The sequence below is a fragment of the Sturnus vulgaris genome, chromosome 3 (genome assembly GCF_052056855.1).
Source record: "Sturnus vulgaris isolate bStuVul1 chromosome 3, bStuVul1.hap1, whole genome shotgun sequence".
Lineage (NCBI taxonomy): Eukaryota > Metazoa > Chordata > Aves > Passeriformes > Sturnidae > Sturnus > Sturnus vulgaris.
In genome coordinates, this window is record NC_142245.1 from 37906555 (window position 1) to 37931543 (window position 24989).

Below are 24989 nucleotides of genomic sequence, written 5' to 3' on the forward strand. Positions count from 1 at the left end.
TATGGGGTTTAATGTTTTTTAAAAGCAAGATTATCAAAGGAATGTATATCAATATCTAATTACATATCCACAGGGTACTAAAGTAGTTATTGCACTAGAAAAGCTTGGAATAACTAATTCAGAAGAAAAAAAAATCAAAAATTCTGATTATTCTCCATATTTAATTATCTCTGTCACCTGTTATCTGATATGCATGCAGTTTCTGAATTTTAGACACATTATATGTATGTTCTTCAGGGAGAATGGAGGTTTTGTTAGTAATATTCTGTGTTTTTATATTATTGTGTGCACTATTGTGGAACAAGGCTGCCACAGCTACTGTTGTAAGACATCCCAAATTAACTTGTAGTTCTTTCTTCTACAGCATTTTTCAGACTATTGTTAGAAAATGTAACTTGGCAGAAGACAACATGAAAAATAATGAAACCAATTAATGTTTTGAAATGTCAAGAATTTTGTAGGTTTTCTGTTAAACAATTACCTTGATATCACTGCCTCCAAAAATAAATATTTTAAAGCGCTTAGAATTAATTGTCTTTAATTTATTCTTGAAATGTGTGAAAGTTTGAATTAATTTATCAGTGAATCTCTGAAAGTTTTTCAAAAGTCTGTGCATATTACAGGGTCCACAAGAACTGAATGTTCCATAAGCTTAAAAAAGTGCACCCTTTTTGTTTCTTGAATACAGTAGAATCAGTGAGATCAACTTCTGTGGTAGGAAATCAAAGGAGCTTTTTGATGACAAATTTTCTTATTAATTCATAATTTTTAAAGTAAGCTTATGAATAAAATAAGAACTGTGTAATTCCAAAACCAGTTACACATCACTGCTGTTGTTCTTACAAAGCTTTCCTTTACTTTTTGAGTAAATAACAAAGATGAGCTCAGTTTAGTTTGAGCTGTACAACTCCTGTGTTCTTAGGAACCATAGTGTCGCTGGTGGGGTTTTTGGGGTCCCTTTGGGATCCCTGAGACTGCTTCTGCAGCCCTCAGTGACGGAGCAAGTTCCCGAGCCTTGCCCAGATAGAATTTTGGCTCGTGGTGAGCTCTCAGACCAGCGGGGTGAAGAGACCAGAATATGCAGAAAGGCACAAATCCATCGTTTATTTTATGAAGGCATCTGATCTAGCATATACAACAGTTAGGGTTTTACAGGGGTTTTTATATCTTTTGAGGGTTTTGCAGTTTGCATCAATTACCAAGGGAATTCTACATTCTAACCAATCCCCGAGGGATTTTACATTCAAAGTTAGCCTATGGATACTAAAAGAAAATGAGCCACTAATATTGAAGATAGATAAGAGGATCTATTAAGAGGGGGAAGCTGGATTCCTTTTTGTATTCGTCATTTCACAAGCCATTTCTTATCTTTAAGCTATGGTTTTCCAAGGGGCTTGTTCTGAGGATGCAGAGGGACTTTATTCTTTATGAATGTTTTCTGCTCCCTCCACACCATAGTACAAATGAGATAGCAGGTTTGTTTTCTCTACAGATGTATTTTTACCTCTTGCCCCCTTTGTTTCTAGACACCTTTCTTCCAAGCAGCTGAACAATTCCAAGTGTGTCATGGTGCTGCCAGGCACTTCTGTGCCTGACACAAAGCCATGACCCACCAGGCATACTTTGGTACTTTAACAAGGATATAGGTTGTGTAAGTAGCTAAAGGAACACCTATAGTACAAGAGCAATAGAGTGGTGACACCAGCTTGCTGCTCGTAAATCATCCAGAGGTAATGTACAGAAATGGAAGAAGCACAAAGAAAATGGAAGTGGTTGACTAGGCAGAGCATGGAAAGGTCAGGGTTATTTGTGGGATTTTCAGAAGGAGTCTTCATTCTTGGGAGAAACTGAAAAAAAAGAACCCTAGAATTACAAGAATTTCATGGAAAGTGTGTCTAGAGTGTCTGTGTTAGAAAAGACTGAAAGGCATTTTTCCATTCATCCAAGCAAGCTAAATCCATGTCAAATATAGTAAAAGCAAGTGAGAAGCAGGACAGCTTCGAGGTGCCAGAGAAGGGTAAAAGCAGGACAAGATAATGCCACAATCACCATGTCAGCTGGGATTAGGTGATGGATAAACAGTGGTTTATGGCTGGTGTGAGCATTTATGTAGAGAGGACTTCATGTGTGAACCATCAGCACTGGAGTCTCAGAAGTATTAACTAGGGATTGATTCTGGCAGCCTGACAGGATTTCTAGACTGAGAAGCAAAAGTCTAGCAAAAACTTATCTAATCTTCCTGTCTATAAAATCATAAATAAAGAGGAATCTCAGGGGTACCAGGATAAATCAAAGGGTATGAGGAAATATAAGAAGGGTGGAGATAGCAGTACTGGTAAATGCCTAGCAAATGGTCAGGTACTAACATGGTAAAGACTAGCTTTTTTAAATAGGGTGTGGTTGGTGGAAAACAGCTGGATGCCTGGTTAGCAATAGGACAAGACAGGAAAACAAACCATGATGATTAACACTGGCTGTGAAGCAAGCTGTTGCATAGCTGTTGCTGTCTGGTGGAACAATTGTGACTGGAACACTAAAACTGGAAAATGCTCTTGTTGGAAAAGATAGGTAAAGGAAAACGTGGTGCAGTCACACTATGTGTTACTGATATGAAAACTTGGGAAGAAGTGAGATGAAATTGCAAGAATAAAATGGAGATGTTTTATTTGGGCCAGCAATGTTAAATTTGGATGAGAGTAGTTGTATCTTCAGTGTTTTTGAGGTGGAAGATCCAGATGGAATTATGTAGTTGCTGCACAGGCAAGTTATTATGCTGTTTCATATAAGTTTTTGACAAGCATTAAATATCCTGCTCTTTTCAAAGGATATGAATTTGGGGCTTTTTTGTTTGGTTGCAGGGGGATTTTTCCCCTAAATAAGCCTGGATCACGGTATCCTTTAGGTGAAATGGATGGGAAAAAATGTTTGCATATAGTTAGTATTACATAGGAAGGGGCATTTTTTAAAGCAAGTAAACTATTTCATCTGGAAAAAAGAGGTTAAGAATAGAAAGAAGCATGTGAAGGTTTGCCATTTATTTACCTTAGATGCAAAAAGCTATCTGAAGATTATATTTTAACAGAAGGGACTAATGTTTGGGGGAGGAATTTGGGGGAGTTGGATGAACATTTAAAAACTGTACTGTAAGTAGGTGGAGAAATCAAACAGCAAAATGTTGTGGAAAAATGACAACTCGAAAAAATGAGGGTGTAATAGTATTTCCAGTGATTAAGCACAGAGATAAGGTCTGGCTAAAAAGAAAAAGAGTTCTAACTCAGTCAGCCATTGAAGATAAGGGTGGTAAAACATGTGGAGTGGATGAAGAGATTGAAATTTGTTCAGGCTTGAAGATCAAACCTGGTATTTTATCATGAGGACCTTAGAGGTGTTACACATAATGTTGAACACAGAAGCAAAGCAAGAATATACAATGGGAATGAACATAGGAAAATTATGTCCAAGGTGGGAAAAGTCCTTTACAAGCTTAGTGTACTCAAGTCGTGGATAATTACCAGCTGAGATTGATTAGAAAAGTGATTAGACTGAAGTTGATAAGTAAAATAATAAAAGCTCTACTGTGATCATTTCAAATTAACATGGTATGCGTATCCCAGACAGGCTGTCTATTGTACTACTTAATCTCAGAGCACATTGGAGTGTGAGGTGGGGAGAATGCATTGTAGTTTCTAGAGCTGTCTTTTCCTGCTTTCATGTGGCAATAGTGTAGTGTTTGCTCATGATATAAAATTCCATCAAAACTGTCTGGTTTTGTTGTTTCCAGACTGGATTAATGTGTCTCTGTACTGTGTTTTTTGACTTTAGAACTCATTAAGCCTTGGAAAAAGGGTGTGTAACATGGTGGGAGAGTAACCTGTTAACCTTTTTAAATGTTGCTGGTGGAAGAAATCATATCATTTGAAATTGTGAATTTTAATAGGTTTCTTCTCTGTTTCTAGTTAACAACTTGCAAGGCAGGAATCTGAGTCTTAAGTTAAACTAAGTCACAAAATCTTACATCTGACTGCATTACAAGTGTACTGTATTTACATATTCCTTTTTATTACAGCATATTTGTATTGAAGGTTATTCATGAAAAAGACTGCTCACTTGATAGTGCTCACTTTTTGCATTTTTTGATTTATTGTTCTGTGATCTAATATCTGTTAGATATTAGCTGTGCAGTAATGTTGCGATTCACATTTTGTGGCCATTATACAAACCAAATTTTATTTCTTCAAGCATTATTCAGAAACACAGAATCCAAAGTTTGAGTAACTTATTTTCTATACTTCAATAGTAGGCAGAACGTCAGAATTTATTTTTTTAATGTATTAAGGAGTACATTAACCACGGATTTTTAGGACTTCTAAATTCATTGCCATTTACTCTTCTTAAGGAGTGTATAAATTCATAAGTTCTACCTGCATGTTCAGTTTTTGTTAGAACTCTGAAGAGAGTACAGTATTGGTTTTGGGAGAGGGGAGAATTCTACTTGTTAACAATCATATTCTCCTCTAACATGTCTCTTACATTAGGCTTTTCTGCTTGTGAGGTGTAGAAAAGATATGGACACACATTTTAAAATAAAATATGTTCTTCTGAAAAAAATGTTTTTCTTTTATTTCAGTTTTTCTCTTGGAATAATAGAAACTAGAAAAGGAGGAGGCAAAAAGTTAAAAAAAGAAAAAAACTATTTTGATTCTCTTAAAACATTTCTTGCCTTTCATTTCCTATTCTCAGAAAATTATTTAGCAGGACATATTTAGCATTTTCCTGCTTTTCCAAGGCTTAGAGCAATTATTGTTTCTAAATTTTTCAACTATATTTTACTACACTGTTTGGTCTTGTAAAATAAGTAACCAAGGAATCGGACAATTTTTTGGTTTAATTTTTGTTACAACAGAGTATGAAAAAATGTGCTTCTGCATTGCATTAGAACATTTCAGCAGAACTAAAACAGAAATATAATGTATTATATAGTTTGTATTCAAATAAGTTCTAAAATTAAAGAATACTACTTTAAAAGTTTTATTTTAATCTGACTCTTTTGGATTGCCTGAAACTGTGTAAAGGAATGCAATTTTATTAGTGTGTCGTTTTCCTTACTACAAATACATTTCAGCCATTTGCTTGGCATAGGTTTCTGGATAATCTGTAGGAACAGGCCTCTGGAGATAATTTTATGAAAAAGAATGTGAATTAGATGAAATATGTGAAATATTATTTTTTAAAATTAGGAGGTTAAGCATCAATTTAGGGCCTAAATTATTGCTGCATGTTGCAATTTCTTTTCTCATTAAAGGAATGAAGCCACTTAGTAAATCCCATTAACATCAATATCAGTTACAAGATGCTTACTAGTTTGAATCACAGAATTCATTTTTTGCAGCTGTCAGTTGCATTATTGATATCAACAGTTGGGTTTAGAAAGAGAGAGAAAGAAGTGATCCTGTGCATTTTTTTCCTTTTGCTTGGGAATCTGCATTCATTTTCAGAAAGCTGAAAAATTCTGACCTGTACAGCACCAAGTGTAAATCTTGGAGTTATTAAAGAGATGGGTGAATCATGTGAACACATGTAATTTAATGTTCCCTTATTTCTATGCTCTCCTTAAATTTGTACTTCATTGTGACTGGCATTTGAAGAGAGTTTCTCCCTTATCTTAAAATTTCTAACCACCTTTCTGGTTATAGCCTCCTATAATGTCTTTGTTTTGCTATTGAATTTTGATTTAAATAACGTTGTAGTGGATTTTCAGAGAAAAACGTGATTTCGCAGTTTTTCTCTGTGAAAGTTACCATTCTCTTTCAAAGGGCTTCAGAAGAAAATATTTCAAGAATCCAAAGCTCCACCAAAAGAAAAAAAATAGCCTGAATTGAATTGTATGCCAAGTCACAATAATTCATTCTGTATTAGAGCTGTTTGCAAAACCACGGTCCACTATAATATGTTTGTCTTTCTCTTTTTAATAAGAAGTGTCATGCCAAAAGCACATCAATTCTGTCTTAGGGGGAAACTAGCTTAAGGATTGAAATGCATTAGGGAGAGTCACTTCAATAGTTGATGCAGTTTGACTCTGCAAATGTTTGCTTGAGATTGTAAATTTGATTCTTATTCCTGGTATTGATTGCAATCGGTTATAATTTTTCCATTATGTCAAAAATGCTTGAAGTTCTGAATACTTCGAATTTATGGGGGGGTTTAAGTTGATTAAGTCTAAGTAAATACTAAATCAGGATATACTTTGCATTTACAGGCACTTGCAGACCAGTTTGAGAATACAAATACATCAGTATCTGAACGTATGAAGATTTTCTACTGTTGCCAGGTGCCTCCACATTGGGCCATACAGGTGTGAAACAATCCTATTTTAACCTTTACTTTAAAGTCTGTGGTGGTTATTTTTGATGTTTGATCACTCCAAAGTCAAGTGAGTGTGATGCAACTTTGAGTTGCATCACTGTAGAAATAAAGACAAAACCCAACATACACCAGGTGTTTCTGGAGGGAAGTCAAGTTCTACAGTGCTTTGTTTTCAGATGTCTTGTTCTGACATGCACAGGAGTAATTGCTGGTTAGTGCAATTCTTCTTTACTTTCCTTTTTCCCCAGTACAAAGTAGACTAAAACTCGCAAGCTTCAAACATACCTCCTATTAAAATTAACTTGCCACTGTCTTACCTTTTATTACTGGTTTGCTTATGCTACTGTCCATGTCTTTTAAAGTTCACTTTGGGAAGTTGATCATGGTGAAATCAGCCAGGTTGAGAGTCAATAGGATACTGAAGAACTTGAGCTGATAAAGCTTTTCTTTTGAGATGGTCCCCTCTTTTACTAGTACTGACAGGATTTTTTTATACCCATAACTACACTGTTCATCTTGATTTTCTAGAATAGAAATCTACACACTAAAGTTTTATGTGATGATGCTGTATTTAACAAACTCAAGAAAATTGTAAATATTGCATACCTCCAAAGTTATTAATGTTGGTTTACTTTTAATGATGTTTTTTTTCTTTTTTATTTCTAATCTCAATGCATGTTGTTTTAACCAATCGTATTTTCTCCAAGCATTCTCAAGTTTTTCTACATAACCTTTCAACAGGCACTTGCAATATAATCATCAAATATGGTTTTAATTTCCAGTTGTCAGAGTGGCGTTTTCAATTCAAGCCAGTTTTCTAAACCAAAGATAGAAATGCTAAAATAGGGATTTATAATGGAAGATGATTCAATCTTCTAGTCAAAGTAATGAAGACACATTGCATATAGATTTTACCAAATATAACTGAGCAAATTTAATTAAACATTAATGAGATGTAGTTTTAGACAATGGCAAATTTTTTTTCTGAGTGATTAATATCAAGCTAACAAAGGGGTTTTCAGAGTTTGTTACATATTTATATTAAAGAGTTGTAGCCAGATGTTAATTTTTTTACTACTAATCTAGTAACTCCTTGGATTTGCAACAGATACTGAACCCAAACCAATAAAGATAGGTTCATGACATATGTAGGGAATTTCAGGGAGTCCATTCAGGATCACCTAGTCCACTGCAGAGGTTATCATACCCCACTGTGTGGGGTATGATAGCACAAGTAGCTGTCCATACAGAGAATGCTCCCATTTATTTTTACAAACCTATTTGTCTATCTGTCACACAGATACATAAGTTACCCTTTCTTTAAGGGTTAAAACCTATTTGCAATTTTAATCTTCTCTTAAAAAATAAAGACCAAAGATGACTTTTCAAAGTCATGAAAACATGCCATGTTTGTTTTTGTACTGAAGACATTACTCATTTATTTTCATTAGTGCACTGAAATAATAGCTGAATTTGAAACAATGAAGAGGCTGACTGAACAGTGAGGAAAACTCAGCTAGGGTGTTGAACCTAAACTCAAATCCCATATTGATTTGGGTAAAAACCAACGCCCTTGGTGGCTGTTTGGGACAGTGATTTCTCACAGCTACTGAACAGAACTGTATCAGAGCCTTTCTCTCCATCTTTGTTTCTCAACAGGTGCAGATTACTGTGACAAAGCATTGCTAGAAGGGGCTTTAATTCCCTTCTTTGGCCTCTGTTTCCCACTTGGCATTCCCAACATCCTGCTGCAGCTGTTCTCCAGCCGCATGGGCCTCATTTAAAGGCTGGAAGTTCATCTCTGTCAGTTCATTCTTGCCATGTCCTTTTCTGGTTCTGTATCATGTTGTTAAATTGTTCAAAGCACAACAATTTTTATTCAGTGTGGTGGGGGAGTTTTGAGGTATATACACTGTTTGAGGTTCCAACCTGAAGTTTCAGGAGAATAATTCTGTATTATCTGTCTGCTTCTTGTTGATGTCAGAAATGCCTCTAACATCTTTTTAAATTGTAGGCATTGTTTGCTATTTTCAGTTACCTGGAATTTCTTACCTTTCCAGCGCCAGCTTGCAAACTTACTCTTTGAGCTGGGATGCACCAGCTCTGCCTTACAAATATTTGAGGAGCTGGAAATGTGGGAAGATGCAGTAATCTGCTATGAAAGAGCAGGACAACATGGAAAGGTAAGAAAAATGCTTCATATAGCTGAGATCCCATCTTGAAATAGCATCTGAAGGGGAAGGACTGTCTAGCTTTAGCTGGCAAATCACTAGTGACACTCATTTCTACAGGAGTGTCATCACAGGAAAATCTGCTTAGGAAAAATGGACACATGGCATAAGAGCTTGTCATAACCTGTGAATGCTAAAAAAATTACTTGAAGGAATAGCCACATGAAATAGAAGTTGGTAAATAAGAAGCAACTTGAGATGAGAGAAGATTGTGATAGTGATCCTTGAAAATATTCAATGATAATTCATTTAACTGCTATGAATAGACAGCAACGTGGGCATTTCAAGAAAGCTGTAGCAGTCATTCATAATAGAGTCTTGAAACTTTTTCTGGAGGGGATATTAATTTTCTTTCCCACTTGATTTCAAACTACTAGCTGCAGTTTTAAAAACACTTTAAATAGAGTAACACCAGTGTTTGATGTATTTAATTACTTAACATTAACATATTCAAAACACTTGAGACAAGAAGTGATGTGAGATTAAAAGGCTTTACTTGTTAAGTCTGTGTTGATGTTTTCCTGAACTTCATCATTTCTTTAGCACTGCTACCACTGTGTGTGATTAGCTCCAAAGACAATTAAAAGCCACCATCTAACTCTGCCTATCAGTGGCGTAACTGTTTAAAATTGCTGGTAACAGGCTATTTTAGCCTTCCTCTTGTTGATTATTTTGCTTTTACTATTAGAGCAATGATAGGAAGATTTTAGAAAATTATACCTGGAAGTTGTGTCTATTTATATGTAACTTTAGCTGTGTTCTCTTTCTAGTGCAAACTCTCACACAGGCTGTAGCAGAAACTTATGCTATCAAGCAGTGTTTTCAGACTGTATATAAATATTCAGAAATACTCAATTTCAGGCAAAAATAGGGTTTTTTCTTTTCTTCCCTTGCTTTGCCTCTGTTTGGTATATGGTAGTATTAAATGTATGAATGTACATATGCCTTTACAATACCACAAGCTCTATGCTCTAACATAATTTAAGCTTAATGAATTGCAATTTAAAATTTCATTCGATAGAAAAAAAGCAGAATGCCTTATTACTTGCATGTCTTTTTCTAATTGTCATGCACCAAAGCCTAGATTTTGTTCATTATAAGCTGACAGATATGTCTTGCTGGCAAATTCTGTGCCACATTATGCATGCCTTGAGGATAGCATGCTAATATCACAATCTTCTCAGTGCAGTGGAGAAATAGAGGTCAGTATTTTCCATTTCCTGGAAATGCATTCTGTCCTAGTTACATTCACAAACTTCCCTTAGGGAGTTATGAAAATGGCACTTGGAGAATAGGACAGGATATCTGACACAGGAAACTGCTTAGAAATGCTTTCAGAATGAGGGATTGTGCTGTGCTTTGAAAAACAGAAAATGCTGTGTAAGTATGAAATAACAGTATTGCTGGAAAAAAGCTAGCTTAGGACCAAAAAAGACAGAAAATTAGAAACATGTAGCTGTGCACCGAGGGGAATGAGTATCTGTGCTCTTTATTGCAAAGTCTTTAGAGTGTGAATTGCTTATATTTACCAAAAGTGTTTTGATGTTTTTAAACCTGGTAGTTATTTTTGTGGAAATACATGAAAGTCTACTGGAGTAGTATGTTGGCCACTAAATGTTCAAGTCACTAATGAACTTAGCATATATCTGTGCAAAAGAACAAATTCTATTTAATAAACTTCTGTATGTTTTTCATTCACAAATACTTTTATATAGAACACCTGAATTAAAGTCCTGGAAAAATCTAATAAAACTGCTAAATATCAGCAATATCAATATGATAAGTACTTACACATCAGAGTAATACCTTCTTTCTTCCTATTTTGGAATTACCTGCCTGTGAAGAAACAGAGCATGTAGATAAGGCCATGTGAAGCTCCACATTATGCTGTTAGAAAATACATAATTTATTTGGTTATAACAGGGCCATGTAGCAGTACAAATTTTGCAGAGTAAGATGTCACATTTAGCAAACTTTTTCTAGGATTTCTTACTGTTACTAGATGTGGCTCTATATTCATTTGTTTTATAACCTGAAAAGTAGAAGGATGTAATATTATAACATGAGTCAACAGAAGAGTAATAGAGTGCAAAGCAGTAAGCAAAATGGCACAGAACAAGGGGAATAAACTATTATAAAGCCTGATTGCACAGTATATTGATAGTTGCTGTAGCTTTCTCATGGAAGTATTTTACTCACTGTATTCCTTTAACAGACTTGTTGCAAAAGGAGACCTCTCCACGTGTGGTGTAGTGAGAACTGGTTTTGAGAAGTGCCACTCTCCCTTCTTTTAACTGTGAGAGGGACTCAGAGATCTCAAGAGTATTATTAACATTGGATAACTCTAAGGTGTAAGAGGTCTCTTCCACCTAAAATGGTACTATTTCCCTGCTAAAAGAAAAGAAAGGGTGAACCAGAGATGTGACTTTTCAGTTCTTCCAGCTGAAGTGAGACTTTCTCCCTTGCAAGAACTCTGTAACATGGGAGCTGCTGACCTTTGATAGATTAGTGAGATCTGCCGTTTGGCATCAGATGGATATTCCGTCTTAAAACAGCCTGTTTTCTGCTCTATCTCCATTCCGTCATCTCATGAGAATATACAGCATGATACAGAGTCTGGTTTTAGATCAACATACCCCAGCAAACCACGTTCTACAGGGTTATTTTTCTTGTCTTACATGACACAGATATCTCAAAACATTTGAGTGAGGAAACACAATTATAGCAAGATCTCAAAAGCTAACCTTTGAAGTCAGGTATGGCTTCCCAGATGTGAAGCAGTACTACACCGTTAAGTTCGTGAGCTCATTCAAGAACTTGATTAATTTCCACTGTATATAGTAGCAGTTGTAGAAGGCATATAAGCATTCCTGTATGTGGTTACAAAGCTAAGAAGGAGGAGTAAATGTCTCACCCATGGTCTTGCATGAAATAACAGGGAAGATGAAATGAAAACCAAAGAGCCTTTTTCCTTTTCTCTCACTCCCTTTTTCCATGCTCCTCTGTTCTGCTTCTTCATGCTACTTCTCTGTTAGCCAAGCAAATTATGGGGAAGCAGAAAAACGAAGATTTTTTTAGGAAATACTTTGAACTAGCAAAGGAAGCAATTGTCAAGTAATAGAGCTGATAGATCAGTGAATATGGTCTTTTAGGAAATATATAAAATAAGAATATGGAAACGCATGGATGGGATGGCAAGTGGAAGTTTAGGGCTGGGAGACCAGATGCAGGATGAATCTTGAAGCTGGTGTCCAGGACTCTGTGTAGTGAGTAATGAAAAGGCCCCACCTTTTGTTTAAACTAGGTCCCTCTTTACTGATTGGAGTTTTTTGTGAAGTGTTGTCTGTTTAATTCCCATACCACTCGTAGTTCAGAAGGCAAGGTAAGAGCCTAAATCTTTCTTGTGTTTAAAATCAAGTGACTTTTGAGGTGACTATTGAATTTCATCCACTCTGCTGCAGACTGTGCTGTGAAAAAAGAGTGTTGTTATAAATGAATCTGATTCAGTCAGTGAGGGTTATACAGCTTCTTTTTTTAAAAGTTATATTTTAATGGATAATTTTCATATCAAATCTTAATCAATTTAGTTATAACTTTTAGTTATAAACATGCTTATTAATAATTAGTATCCATTTAATGGTTAAGAATAAATCTCTAGTAGCTGTATTTCTTTTACATCTATTAATGCACTGTGTGAAAAATGTTTCTTGACAATATTTGTTGTTAAGGGAAGATTTGTCTTTGCAGAAGCAGGGTTCTTAGCAAAGATTAAATGCGATTTTTTGGAAACATTTTACCACAAAGTTAGGAGAAAGACTTTTCCTTTCTTCCCCCTCCCTCCCCCGCCAATCCTAGGCAAAATGAGAAATCCAGTTTTAGAGTATTATCTGGTTTTGTAGAGGGCAAATATTTTGATAACACAGGGGTTTTCTTCTAGTTTGATCTTTATACTAGCCTTTATTAAGTAATAAAAATGTTTGCAACATGCCAGAGAGGCGATCAGATAGCTAATCAGATGAAGAAAAAGTCAGACTTCTGCTTATTTAATTCTCTGTTTAATCTGTGTGCTGAAGTATTTATGTTGGCAATGAATTCTTGTAAGCTTAGACCAGAACATGATGTTTTTATGCTCTTTAATATGAAATACCATTAGCGAATGGTTGTCTGTCTAGTCTAGGCATTGCCACAGGATAGCAATCTGAGCTTGGGAGTGCCCTGCAGAGGAAGTGGTGAAGAAGCAGCTTGCTATGAACTTTTCACCTTGTATCTCCTTCTACAGCAACATTTCAATCTTGTTTTTTATCTGAATGGGGAAAAAACCCCGCCTTATCTTTTGGTGTCTAATGTGGTTACTGCAAAAATGAGGCACTCAGTTCTCGCTGCTCTAGAAGAGAAAAATCTTCTTTAATGCCTGTTATTAATAAGTTATAGCAACTAATGGTGGGAGTTCAGAGGAAGTAAACTGAACTTTAACCAAATCCCTGGAATCCAGGCTGAATGGGGCTGGTCTCATGGAAACTGTCCCTGCTCGTGGCAAGGGGGCTGGAGCTAGATCATATTCAAATTCCCTTCCAAACTAAACCACTCTATGATTCTGTAAGTACAGTCTTCTAGTTAAGCAAGATTTTTCAAGTGCTTTGGCTGAGCTAATTCAAAATGTTAAATTATAGTTTCTTTGGCTTTTTTAAGAGAACTGCTTCATGGCACTTAAAAACACTTGCCATCAAGTTATTTTCCTAATATTTAGCCACCAATTTTCTTCTTAATGGGATTCTATTTTTGCTAATTTTAAGATTCTTCTAGAAATCGAAACCCTTCTTCACACTTGTGTACTTCAAATATTTGTAGACTTTACTGTTGCTTTACAAAAATAATAGTAAGAATGATATACTAAAGCTGCTATGCATTAAATATTTCAAAACAAGGTAAACCAGCCAGTTTTCTAAAGATGATTTTCAGACAGGTTTGATGAATTTTACTGATTGGAGTAAAAGACTTTGCTTCTCTAAAGATTGTCTGAAGGTTGAAGAAAGCAATTCTTACACAAGAAAAGCAGCATTAATTTAGATGCAGAGATGATGTCAGATTTCCTTTTAGGTAAACTAGCTATGATAGAAGAATGACTGGAGTTATAATGTCAAACTTTAATTCTGTAGCAGGCTGTGTTGGATCTTTCTTGATTTAGATGGTTTAAGTAGATCTTTTCTAAGAGAAAAATTATATTGATCTGAATTATGTATGTTACATTTTTGCAGTGGGGGACTGAGGTAACAGTTCAGTCTGAACAACAGATCATCTGTCCAGTGTATTTATCTTTTCAAAAAGCCACAGAAAGCAGACTATCTCTTGTTTAAAAGAGAAACAATAATTTTATTGTTAGAGCAAAGATAGTGGCCCTGAGAAAAATAGCTTTTGAAAGTTAGCTACAGCCTATAATAGATGTCTGGAAGACACAGCTTGTGTCTTCCTTTTCATAAAGCTGTATATATTTTGAATATATTTTATTTTGAACATTTAGATAAATTTGCAATTTCTGCATCTTACATAAAAGCATGGCATTTCCACATCTAACAGTATGAACGTCGATGTGTCTTCAGACATAATAGAATGGAAATCATTATTTTCAGAAAAGAGCAATTAGAGAAAAGGGAAGGAGAGTTGTTGCAAGAGTACTTACTAGGACATGTAAAAAATTATAAACTTCCAGGATTGCAGATACCTTGATGGTGTTAGTACTGCATTGCTGAGAATTAGGTGTAGGTTTGATGTCCAGGATTGATATTTGTTCTTGGGACAGCATACAGACCTAAGATATAAAGAAAGGAGTAAGCTCCTTCTTGTTTTTATGGTTTAATTTTCCTTGGTGTGTTAAACCAAAAGCCACCATATTGTGCTGAAGTATTTTTTAAACATCAGTTTGCAACCAGATTCTTTCTAGACTTTATCTTTGATGCTGTGTTGGATGAAGATAGTGTTTCCTCACGAGCCCTACTTTCTTAATCTTCATCTGATGATTGCAAGTTGCTAAAGCAGTATTTGTTAAGGTAGGTAATTAAGTGAAACGAAATAGTCTCATTATGTGTTGATTTGTGTTTGCTCTTTAACAGGCAGAAGAAATACTGAGGCGGGAGTTAGAGAAGAAGGAGACCCCAGGATTATACTGTTTGCTTGGTGATGTTCTTAAAGAGCACCAGTATTACGACAAGGCCTGGGAGCTTTCCAGGCACCGCAGCGCCCGTGCCCAGCGCTCCAAAGGCCTCCTCCATCTCCGTAACCGGGAATTCAGGGAATGTGTGGAGTGCTTTGAACGTTCGGTACAGATCAACCCTATGCAGGTTGGGAGATTATGTACTTACAGCTTTGGTTTAAGTTCACGTGTTCAGTTTTGAATGATGACACCTTTTTAAAAGACAATTCTGGGCACAGTTGTCAAAATAATAGTTTATTACTATTCTTAGGAAAATTTTCCCCATGTACTTGGAAGACTGGCTAGAAATGGTAGTATGAAATGAAGATATCCTTTTACATCCAAGTCTTTGCATGCAGGTAAATCTTTGCCTCTAGAGCTCTTTCAAAGAAATTTCAAAGAGATGAAGCCACTGCAAATTAATAATTACCATCAAATAAATGATGAACAAGGTACAAAGCAGAACAGTTACAAGAAGACTGCAGATGTTAATGAAAGTATCCCTTTGCCCTGTCTTAACTTGCCCTGGCTTTGAGTTACAAACTCTGATGTCTGTATTACACAGAAATGTTTTCCGGGTGTTCTGGTCTGTCTTATTCTGGAGTCACTGAGAAGCACTGTGTTACACTTGTGATGACAGTAGCTTCTATAACAACAATGCATCAAAACTGAAACCACAGTGAAAAGAGTTCTCTTGATGAGGCTGCTTGCTCTTGCTGATCTTTGCAAGCTGTTCTGCAGACAAGTTTTGTAATCTTGTTTCAGTTTCTCAGCTGCTAGATCCCATCCCAATAAAGTTCACCCTGTGGAAGGTCTTAAGAAGTTAAAAAAGCTTTTTGGTTGTTTATGTATATAAATTGTGCTCCTCATAGCTATTTCTAGGTTGGTTTTTTTTAGACTATTTGCTATTTCATTCAAAAGCGGGATATTCCTTCTTCTTGCCCCCTCAAAGAACACTGCTGAAGCTGCTGTTTTAAGTTCCATGTGACTAACTGGACTTTTGCTTTGGAAAAATTTTAAAGGCCTCCAGCCTTTCAAGTCATTTTCATGAAGCTTTTTTTGTATTTCGCTGATGTACTTTATTCTAATGAATCAGAATCCTGTTCTTATTCAAATGAACTCCAGATAACTTATAAACATCTTTAGAATGGAAAACAAAATGACCAAAAATGCCAGCGAAATATATATTACTCAGATAGGAATTTTATTTAAATCAAGAGGACTTCCAGATAATAAAGGGCTTCAGAAAATGACCTGCAGGGCTCAAAACTGAGAAATATTCTGCTGAAATGCTTTTTTATTTTGTATCCTATCCAAAGGAAGTTTAGAATGAAAGGAAATTCAAGAAGAATAGGCCAGTCCATATAGGAAAGTGAACATTTCCTCCTCTTGTTGCTTAGGAAGCTCTTTTAAGATTCATTTGAATTGTTTTAAACAAACAGATTGAGCAGCTAGATAGTGCAGATTGACATAACTGTCTTCTAAATTCTGCCTGTATTCTGTGACTACAGAAATGAATTGTTTCCTATTCCAGAGCATCTTGTGGGTGAAAAGCAGAGTGGACATTGATTCTAATGCAAGGACTTTAACACAAGGAAAATATTAATTAATTTATTTATTAACTTGTTCCCAGAATTGTGCATAATTTGTCAGGTAAACAAAGACTCCCTGTTAAAAATAAATTCTGATTTTTTTGAGGTTATTAGAAACCTTTCAGAAAGAAGAGATTTTTAGACTGCATCAACTGATTCCCCAAAAATATGTAATGGATAAAATCATTCTCTTGTAACTCTCCTTTAATCTTGTGTGCTTTTTAGCCAACCAGTCAAGTGTGGTTGAGATCTTGGAGGTAGGTGTTTACTGTATAAGCCAATCACTCTGTAAGTCTTTGGGGAATCCACAGAGAAATGAAATCCTTGCAGTTCAAATATACCTGAAACTCGTGTTCATTAGCACTGCTGCTCACAGAATTACTTGTTCTAGTACACGACTGTGGATGACAGATAGGTTTCTCTTGTACTTTCACTATGAGCATCTTCCAAGGCTTGACAATTCCACAGGTCAGAGAGCTCCCAAAGTCAGTTCTCCAGGAGTGAAAGTCTGCATAAGTTCAGAAGTGAGACTGTGCTGCTGTTATTCATTAGATTTATAAGACATTGTAGTGACTGTTTTTCCTCTCACCCTTTACAGAAGCACTGTTTAACTTGTATCCTGAGCTATAAAGTTGGAACCAGCTTTCAATTTCATACTTGATCACTCCTGTCTCTGCCCCTGCTTCTCCTGTCCAGAAAGTTACTGACCTAAAAAGAAGATAAAGGGGAGTTTATGAGATAGCAGCCGTGTGGGAGTGCTGGTGGACAAAAGAGCCTTAAAAAATTAGATTGACTATATGGGCATTCACTATTAGGATTGCCCTCTGAAATTTGAGAAGCATGGTTTTCTCTTTCTGTGGAGTTTCTTCCTTGGCTGATGAGTTTGTGAATCATGAAAGTGACACATTGACAATGCTGAAAAGTAGGTTTTCATGTTTGCCCAGGCCAGATGCAGTTACTAATTCTATCTTCACCTGTTTATCAACATGCTCCAGAGATGGGCCATCCACTTACACCCTCATATAAGCAAAAGGATATCTTTATTGTTAAGTTTGTTCGGTTCTTTTCTCAGTATCTTGAAGATTGTCCACCCGGCTGCCAGTCTGACAAACATCAGTATCATGTGTTTGTATTCTGAAATCTAAGATTTGAAGCAGATTAACTATAAATTTTATAGCTGTTAAGTTAGGAGCAGATTTAAGTTGGGTTTCAGAGGTAGGAAAATTAGTTGAAAGTGGAGAGAACACATTTTCTGAATGAGTAAGGATGTTTGGTACAGTTTGCAGTTAGTCTGTAGAGGTAAAAGCTCCTTGCATATGAACCAACAGTGTTATCCTCAACCCTTTAAAATCCCTGATTTGAAAAAAAATTAAGGTTTTTTTTGTGTTTAAATATTTATTATTATTTCCTAAGGAGAACCTGAGTTATCAGAGTTAGTTGCTGCAGACCTAGTATCCAAACCACAAGAGAATATAGACATTAAACAGACACCTCAAGAAGTAATATGTTGTGGTACAATATAGAGTTAATGTAACCTGTTTTTCCATCTTCCTCTTCCCCACCTCTTTCCCTCTCAAAAAAACTTCCCAAGTAAACCTTTTTTTTTGACCATGGCATTTAGAATGGAGAAATGGCTGAGTTTATTGCTGTGGGGTAGTACTACCTGGACTGATTTTGCAGCACCTTAAAAAATTTCCTGTTTTGACTGCATGCATTAAAAAAGTATAATGCTGTTAAAAAATGTTCTGTTAGTGTACTTAGTTTAACAAATCTCTGAATTATGGAACTTCTATAAAAGGTTGAGAATTAACCATGTGGCAAATCAGGAACTTGCTGTTGAAGAGCTATGAAAATTTATTTTGCTGTAATTTATGCTGTTATCTGGCACTATTTAGAGTAGAACAGGCTTATTTCAGTTGGAAGGGACCTACAATGATCATCTGGTCCAACTACCTGACCAGTTCAGGGCTGACCAAGTTAAAGCACATTTTTGAGGGCATTGTCCACTTGCCTGTTAAACACTTGACAGCATTGGGGCATCAACCACATCTAGGAAGATTTGTTCCAGTGTCTAATCACCCTCTCTCTAGGTAAAGAAGTGCTTCCTAATATCCAGTCTAAACTTCCCCTGGTGCTTTGTACCATTCCCACATCATACCACTGTTCACAGTTCTGTGTGAGCCAGCAGTGAGCCCTGGCAGCCAAGAGGGCAGTGAATCCTGGGATGCATCAAACACAGCACAAACAGCAGGTCAAAAGAGGAGATTGTCCTGCTGTCTGCAGTTCTCAGCTTGAGCACTGTATGCGATTCTGGGCCCCACAATTTAAGAAGGATGCGAAGGTCCTTGAAAGCATCCAAAGGAGGTCAACAAAGCTGGAAAAAGGGCTGACTGGAAGGAGCATCCTGAGAGGAGCAGGCTTGTCTTATTTGGAGAAAAGGGAGTTGAGATGTGACCTGGTTGCTCTCTACAGCTCCCTGAGAAGGGGGAATGGAGAAGGGAGGTGCTGAGCTCTCCTCCCTGGTTGAATCTTTAATGATGAGAGGTATTTAGTTGTAACAACTAAAGACTTCAAATGCAAGATTACTGAACTGGTAAAGTTCCGTTCCCTGTGCAAGGCATTATTTAAGTACATTTCTGTCTCTGAACATTGCAGTCAAAACTTGAGAAGGTCGATATTCTGGCAAGTACAAAGAGCTGTGATTTTGAGCTGTTCCTGTTTGGTGATTTGAGATGTTTTCTGTAAAATGTGATTACCTTGAAAAACATTTCCTCATGTTTATCATTTGACCTAATTGTAATAGTATAAAGTGAATGGGGATTTTTCACAAATGAAAGGAAAATATGCAAACCTCTAAATAGCTATCACTTTGTTCTGTAAATGAAAATGGACTGTTAAAGAGCACTTCACAAATGGTTAAGTGGGTGCAGTCAACACCTTTATTTATCCATATTTATTAAAACTTTGAACCTAAAGTTTTTCTCTAATCAACATAGAGGATATTATTTTTTCCAGTACAATACTATTATAGCTGAAAGCGGCTGAAAATCAGCAAGAGTTGTTTGTTTGTTCTCCCAAGCCAAATTATTTCTTTTGTGCTGAAATATCCATGTATATAGGTAACTATTATTTTTTCTCTCCAGCTAGGTGTATGGTTTTCCTTGGGCTGTGCATACATTGCTTTAGAAGGCTACGAAGGTGCTGCCAAAGCATTTCAGCGCTGTGTGACATTGGAACCAGATGTATGTACTTTTGAACAAATGATTCAGATGGCTTATCTAAAAGCAGCAAGGATGTTTTCATTATAAACAAGCAAAGCAATAATGAAAAACTTGTTTAAACCTTAGCCCTTTGAATAAATTAAGCTTGTTCATGAAGGATATATTTTTGTCATAAGGCATTATAAAAATACTTACCCAGTACTTAACTTCGTCCAAGTATGAGTGTGTGAATGTTAAAATATATTTGAAAAATTCCTTTATGCTTGCAAACATTGCTAAAACAGACAAAAGAGAATGACTAAATTCTGAGGAGAGCTAAAAAGAGATAAAACAAAAATGATATTAAAATATTTAGTCCTCTTGAGTAATCAAATTCTCCTGAAAAAAAAAAAGTCAAGTTAATGTATGACAAGTAAATTGTAACTATATATTTCAGGAGCACAGGGAGAATGGAGTATAGCCATTTTCTCAGGATGCAGGGCATGCATGTGTACAATACTGTCGTTTGAATGTGCATTGAGCCAGTGAAGATGTCAGCTGAATTACCTGAGGAATACACTGACAATACTTTTGCCAGAAGGCCTGACTGCCATCTTGTTGCTTGCTTAGAGTTAATGTCATCTACTCAAAAGAAACTGTTGTTATTCATTCTCTTGGAGAAAAGAATGAGAAAGCAATGAGAGGTGACAGGGTATTCTTTTTTCTTTATTATAAAAGGCAGTAACTTCCTTAGGGAAAAAATGTACATACAGACAACAAAGGAATTCTTACTTTATACATTGTTTTTTTGTTGTTGTTTGGTGCAGTAAATTTACTTCCAACTAGATACTAAAACTGGGTTCACTTATCTCTCTAGGGCCTATATTTAATTGTATTCATAAGACCAAGCCAGCTGACTTCTCAATGGGGTTAAGTGGTGTTTTTTTTATGAGTAAAAGATGCTGGACTGGCTCTCAGTGGGAGGCAAAACCTGTCTTTATACATCTGCAGCTGTAGCAATGTAGTGACCATTTTCATGAATTAAGTCTCAGAAAGGTTTCCCAGCATGAGTTAAATGCTCCTTAAGCCTCAGGGTAGCTTTCAGTACCAGAGTACATTTCATTGCAGTGCTCAGACTATTCTTCAATCGTTTCCAGTTGTCACTTCACTGAATTCAGTGATGGGGCTTCACATTTACAGCAGTGTCAGGTGAAGGGCAGGAATCATCTCCACACATCTCTGCTGGTTTTACCTGAGGTGCCTTAGGGGACATCAGATCATTTTTGTCCAGTAACAGAGAGTGGTGCAGGTTAAGTAGCTTCCAGCTAGTGAGAAGTGATGAGCTGCTGGGAGCACTGACCTTTCCAGCCATTCCCACTAGGCCCTAGAAGAGGATACTTGTTTACCTGAGACTGAAGGCAAGAGCTGACCTGGTGTATTGCAAGCACAAGGCAGTTAATTGATATTTATATACCTGATTGTTACTGATGTAGTCAAATATTTATTTATTTCAATTTTAATATAATAATTTATATTTCTATGTAATATTTTAACTGCCATGTAGAATGTATGTGTTAATATGTGTGATTAGCAAAATCGATGATGTTTGGCAGTAGTTTTGCTTATGTATTTTTATCAAGTAAGCACAATGTAAGTGAATAAATGTTTTAGTACTTCTCCTTTTATCATTCCAGAATGCTGAGGCCTGGAACAATTTATCAACTGCTTATATCAGATTAAAACAGAAGTAAGTACTTAAAAGAATTAGAAGATACTGCTTCCAAAACAAATAACTGGTTTCCTTTTTTTTTGACGTTGAGTTTTTTATTATTATAAGGTGCTTAACTCATATTTTGTAATTCTTAGCCCTTCAGTTCTCTCTCACAGGTTGAATCACTGGTAACTATTTTATTTTAGAGGAAATAATTCTGTAACCTTTATACAAGTAGCAGCCACTCTACACATTTTTCTTGTTAGAGGTATTTATGATGTAGTAAGTATAATCAGTACAAAATATTCATAATAAAGATGAATAATAAAAACTACTTTGGCCATGAAGTTAAGAAGATAGGTCCATTTCAAGCAAATGATGTATTCAGACCTGTGTAATTTCATAGGATATTATCCTCAGTAGATTTAAGGGAAAACCAGCCAGCTTGGTTTTTGGAGACAAAAGCAGATGGAAGTCTGCACACATGCTACCTGGCTTATTCTTTTCCCTCAAAACTAATGATTCGTACAAGTCCACCTAAGTGGACTGCCACTCTTATTTTGTATTTCAGCACAATGTAATAAAAGTTTACCTGGAAGAATTTAATATTTATGAATTTTCACATTATAACTTGTCACCAAAGAATGAAACAAAAGAATAAGATAAATTATTTTTTAAACTTACTTGAAATCTGACATCAATTTTTACGGTTATGTAGTCAGGAGGCAAAGTAAAAAAAGACAGAAAGAATAGTAAGCTTGCATAAAAGTGTAAATTTATAAACATACATAGGAAAAGTGAGAAGTAATATGGACTTAGGGGATAGATATGTCAATGGGAGCAGGAGGGAGGAGAAAATGAAGTGTTAGAATAATACACAAGGCTAAAAAGTAACAGAAAGCAAGAGCTTGTTTTAACTTTTCAGTAGTTCTTTCTGTCTTCAGCAGTGCCTTGAGTATGTGCAATTCATGTGGTAGTTGCTCCTTCTTTTCCATACAATTCAAAATATCGGATGCTCAGTGTACTGGCTTATGCTTGTTTCATAAAAAGCATTTTTAATTAAAATCCTTTTCTGTCTGCTAATCTGCTAGAAGACAGAAACTACTGAGTGATTTGTTTCAGTTTACTGTTTGAATTTTATTATTCTTAATCTACTCTTGTGATCTAATGTGCTAAGTACATACTGAACTTGTAACCTATTTGATATGGTAGCAAAAGCAATAAATGAGGGCATGTTACCGAGCTTCTTTTTCCACAGAAATCATGTGAGATGGGACTCAATGTATAGTAAAGTTTAAGTGAGTATTGTGTGCTGATAGCTGAGTGTGGCCTGTACTTGCTGTGGAATAGCAACTTCTTTGATTATTTGTGTAGTCACTTATAGGTCAAGACTGTATGAGCTAATTTAACTCTCAAAACAGAGAATATCTATAGCAGTACACTTGAATAATATTTGTGGGGATACATAAATTCTTATTTTTCAAGCCTGCCAGAAAAAAAAAATAAGTGAAGTGAGGATTTAAAAAAAAGGAAAATAAAAATAAGATATTTTAAGTTAATTATTTTGTTTCACTCCCTCAAAAAAAATCTGGCTTTACTCCAACCAAGCTTTTAATTCAGGCCTACTCATAGATTGTGCATTTGGCCAAGGCTTGGCAGAGTCTCACACAACAAATATAAGTACATTTTTTTTAAAAGTGTATGCAAGCAACTTACTAACACCCAAAGGACAGGAGTTGATTATTGGGGTTGTTTGCTTTTTAAGACTCCACAAGTTTTCTGTATTCTGAATTTCTTTCAGAAAAATTAATTGTGGTAAAAACAGACTCCATGCTTTGGTTTACCAGAAAAACTACGCTGTGTGCCAGAAGGTCTTTGAAATCTAGGTCTCAGATTTCTCAGAACAAACTGGGACTGGCCCTCTGTCCTTCATATGAAAGATTCTTGGATTCAAAGACCAGATAATGCATTTTTACTGGCTGCTGTTTCCTGTCTGGGTATGAATTTGCTTAAGGACAGTCCATCATTATGTGGTTGGTTAAATACACAGATTTGTTTTGTGAATCTAGAGGATTTTATTACATAGCAAGAGTGATGATTTGTGGAATACTATTTCCATCCCATCCCTTTGGTGTCTTGACTACATTTCAGATTTCCATCTTACTGACATCTGCCCTCCTGATAACTTAATAATTTTCAGGAAGATGGGGGAGATGATACAGGCTTACCCTACAGGTGTTGAAGAGCAGTTGCAGAAGCAATACATGAGTCAGGCAGAACACCTTCCAGCCTGCCAGAGAGCTGTGGCAGATGCCAGCTTCCATTGTACCAAAAGCCATAGAAGGAGCAGTGCTGTGGCCTGGGTAGCTGTTAAGATGGTTGCAGGTAAAGAAGTAGGAAGGGCCTTTGTATGAGTTGCACAGAGGTGTTTATTTCAGCCACATGCATGGATACATGGATACATGGAAACAGGGTGGGAGTGTCCGAAAGATTGAGGGACAGGGATTGGACATGGGGCCAAGCCAGCAAACAAAGTAGGTGTACATTAGCATGAGAGAATGGGGTTTGCTATGAGAGAGGCTTCCCTAACTAGTGTTTCCCTAACTAGGGAATGCCTTTTAGGGTCTCCACAGAGCAGGACTGTCTTCTTTTCTAATTTAATCTAGTAAATTTGGGGTCTGAAATCCCTTAGTGATATTGTTAACCATGGAGAAAACTCAACTGTTTGTACATTTGTTCATCAGCATCACATCAATATATCAGAAGAGAGAGAAAAGTGGAGTGGACATGGGAAGGTCCTGCATGTGGACTGTTCTGCTCTAGCTATGCCAAATGACCTGTTCTCCTTAAATAATTTTGCTCTATCAATCCACTCTCTTTGTGTGTATTTGATAATTCTTAATGTCACGGCCTTAGACTGTCAGTTATTTATGTTTTTCCCTGACCAAATTTATTTCAAACTTAGAATGGCCTGATCAACTACTTAGATATTACATTGTCTTGGCTGGGATGTTTACACTCTCTTGGACTCTCTTTTTGAAACTCAACTCAACCAACAATTTCTTTGGGCTTTCTTTCTTTAGAGAAAGCACTTTTAAGAGCTTACTCAAGCAATATGGAACTGCATATTTTGACAAAAGGCCATCTTTAGATGATATTTATTCAGAAGAGATGTATTGTTATGCCTTACCAAGGAAGGGGTTTTTTCCAGCCTAGGAAAGCTCACAAACCTTACCATGGCATTTTCTTATCAGAGAATGTCATTACTGCTCTCCTTTGGTAAGGAAATGGTCAAGAGATGCCTGCAGTGGATGCATATGAAAAACTAAAGATGCTTTGTAAATTGATGATGACTTTATAGGAATTGTGCTGTCCACCCTTATTCCGTAACACTTTCCCTGTCAGTATGAGATGGGTCAGAATGGAGAAGGACCCTAGTAGTGTTGAACAGTTGAAAACTATGGGCTTCTGTGCAATAGATATGTGTGTTTGCCATGTGCAAATGTTTAAAATAAATCACAAAAAGCTGTCAAGTAACCTTCCTCTATGTGATTAAATAAGTTGATACCATTCTCCATCTGTCATGAACTGGGTGGATTTTAATTTTTTAATGTGTGTTACAACTGCAGCATGAGTAAGATTGTTTTCTCATGTTTCTTTCCAGTTAAAATTTTGGAAAGGAAAATATAGACATTGATGGCAAAA

At 36.1% G+C, this 24989-nt stretch overlaps 1 protein-coding gene across 11 annotated transcripts in view; it reads left to right on the forward strand.

Moving 5' to 3' along the window:
* Positions 1-24989, forward strand: part of TTC27 (tetratricopeptide repeat domain 27) — a 157098-nt gene that overhangs the window by 75462 nt on the left and 56647 nt on the right. For all 11 annotated transcript variants that reach the window (XR_015802287.1, XR_015802291.1, XR_015802288.1 and 8 more), the window contains exons 11-15: positions 6257-6352; positions 8424-8546; positions 14702-14929; positions 19517-19615; positions 21268-21320. Coding sequence is in view for 1 of the 11 variants with exons in the window: in XM_014876407.2 (XP_014731893.2) it covers positions 6257-6352; positions 8424-8546; positions 14702-14929; positions 19517-19615; positions 21268-21320 (599 nt within the window). In the remaining 10 variants the exon portion in view is untranslated. The remainder of the gene's footprint in view (positions 1-6256; positions 6353-8423; positions 8547-14701; positions 14930-19516; positions 19616-21267; positions 21321-24989) is intronic.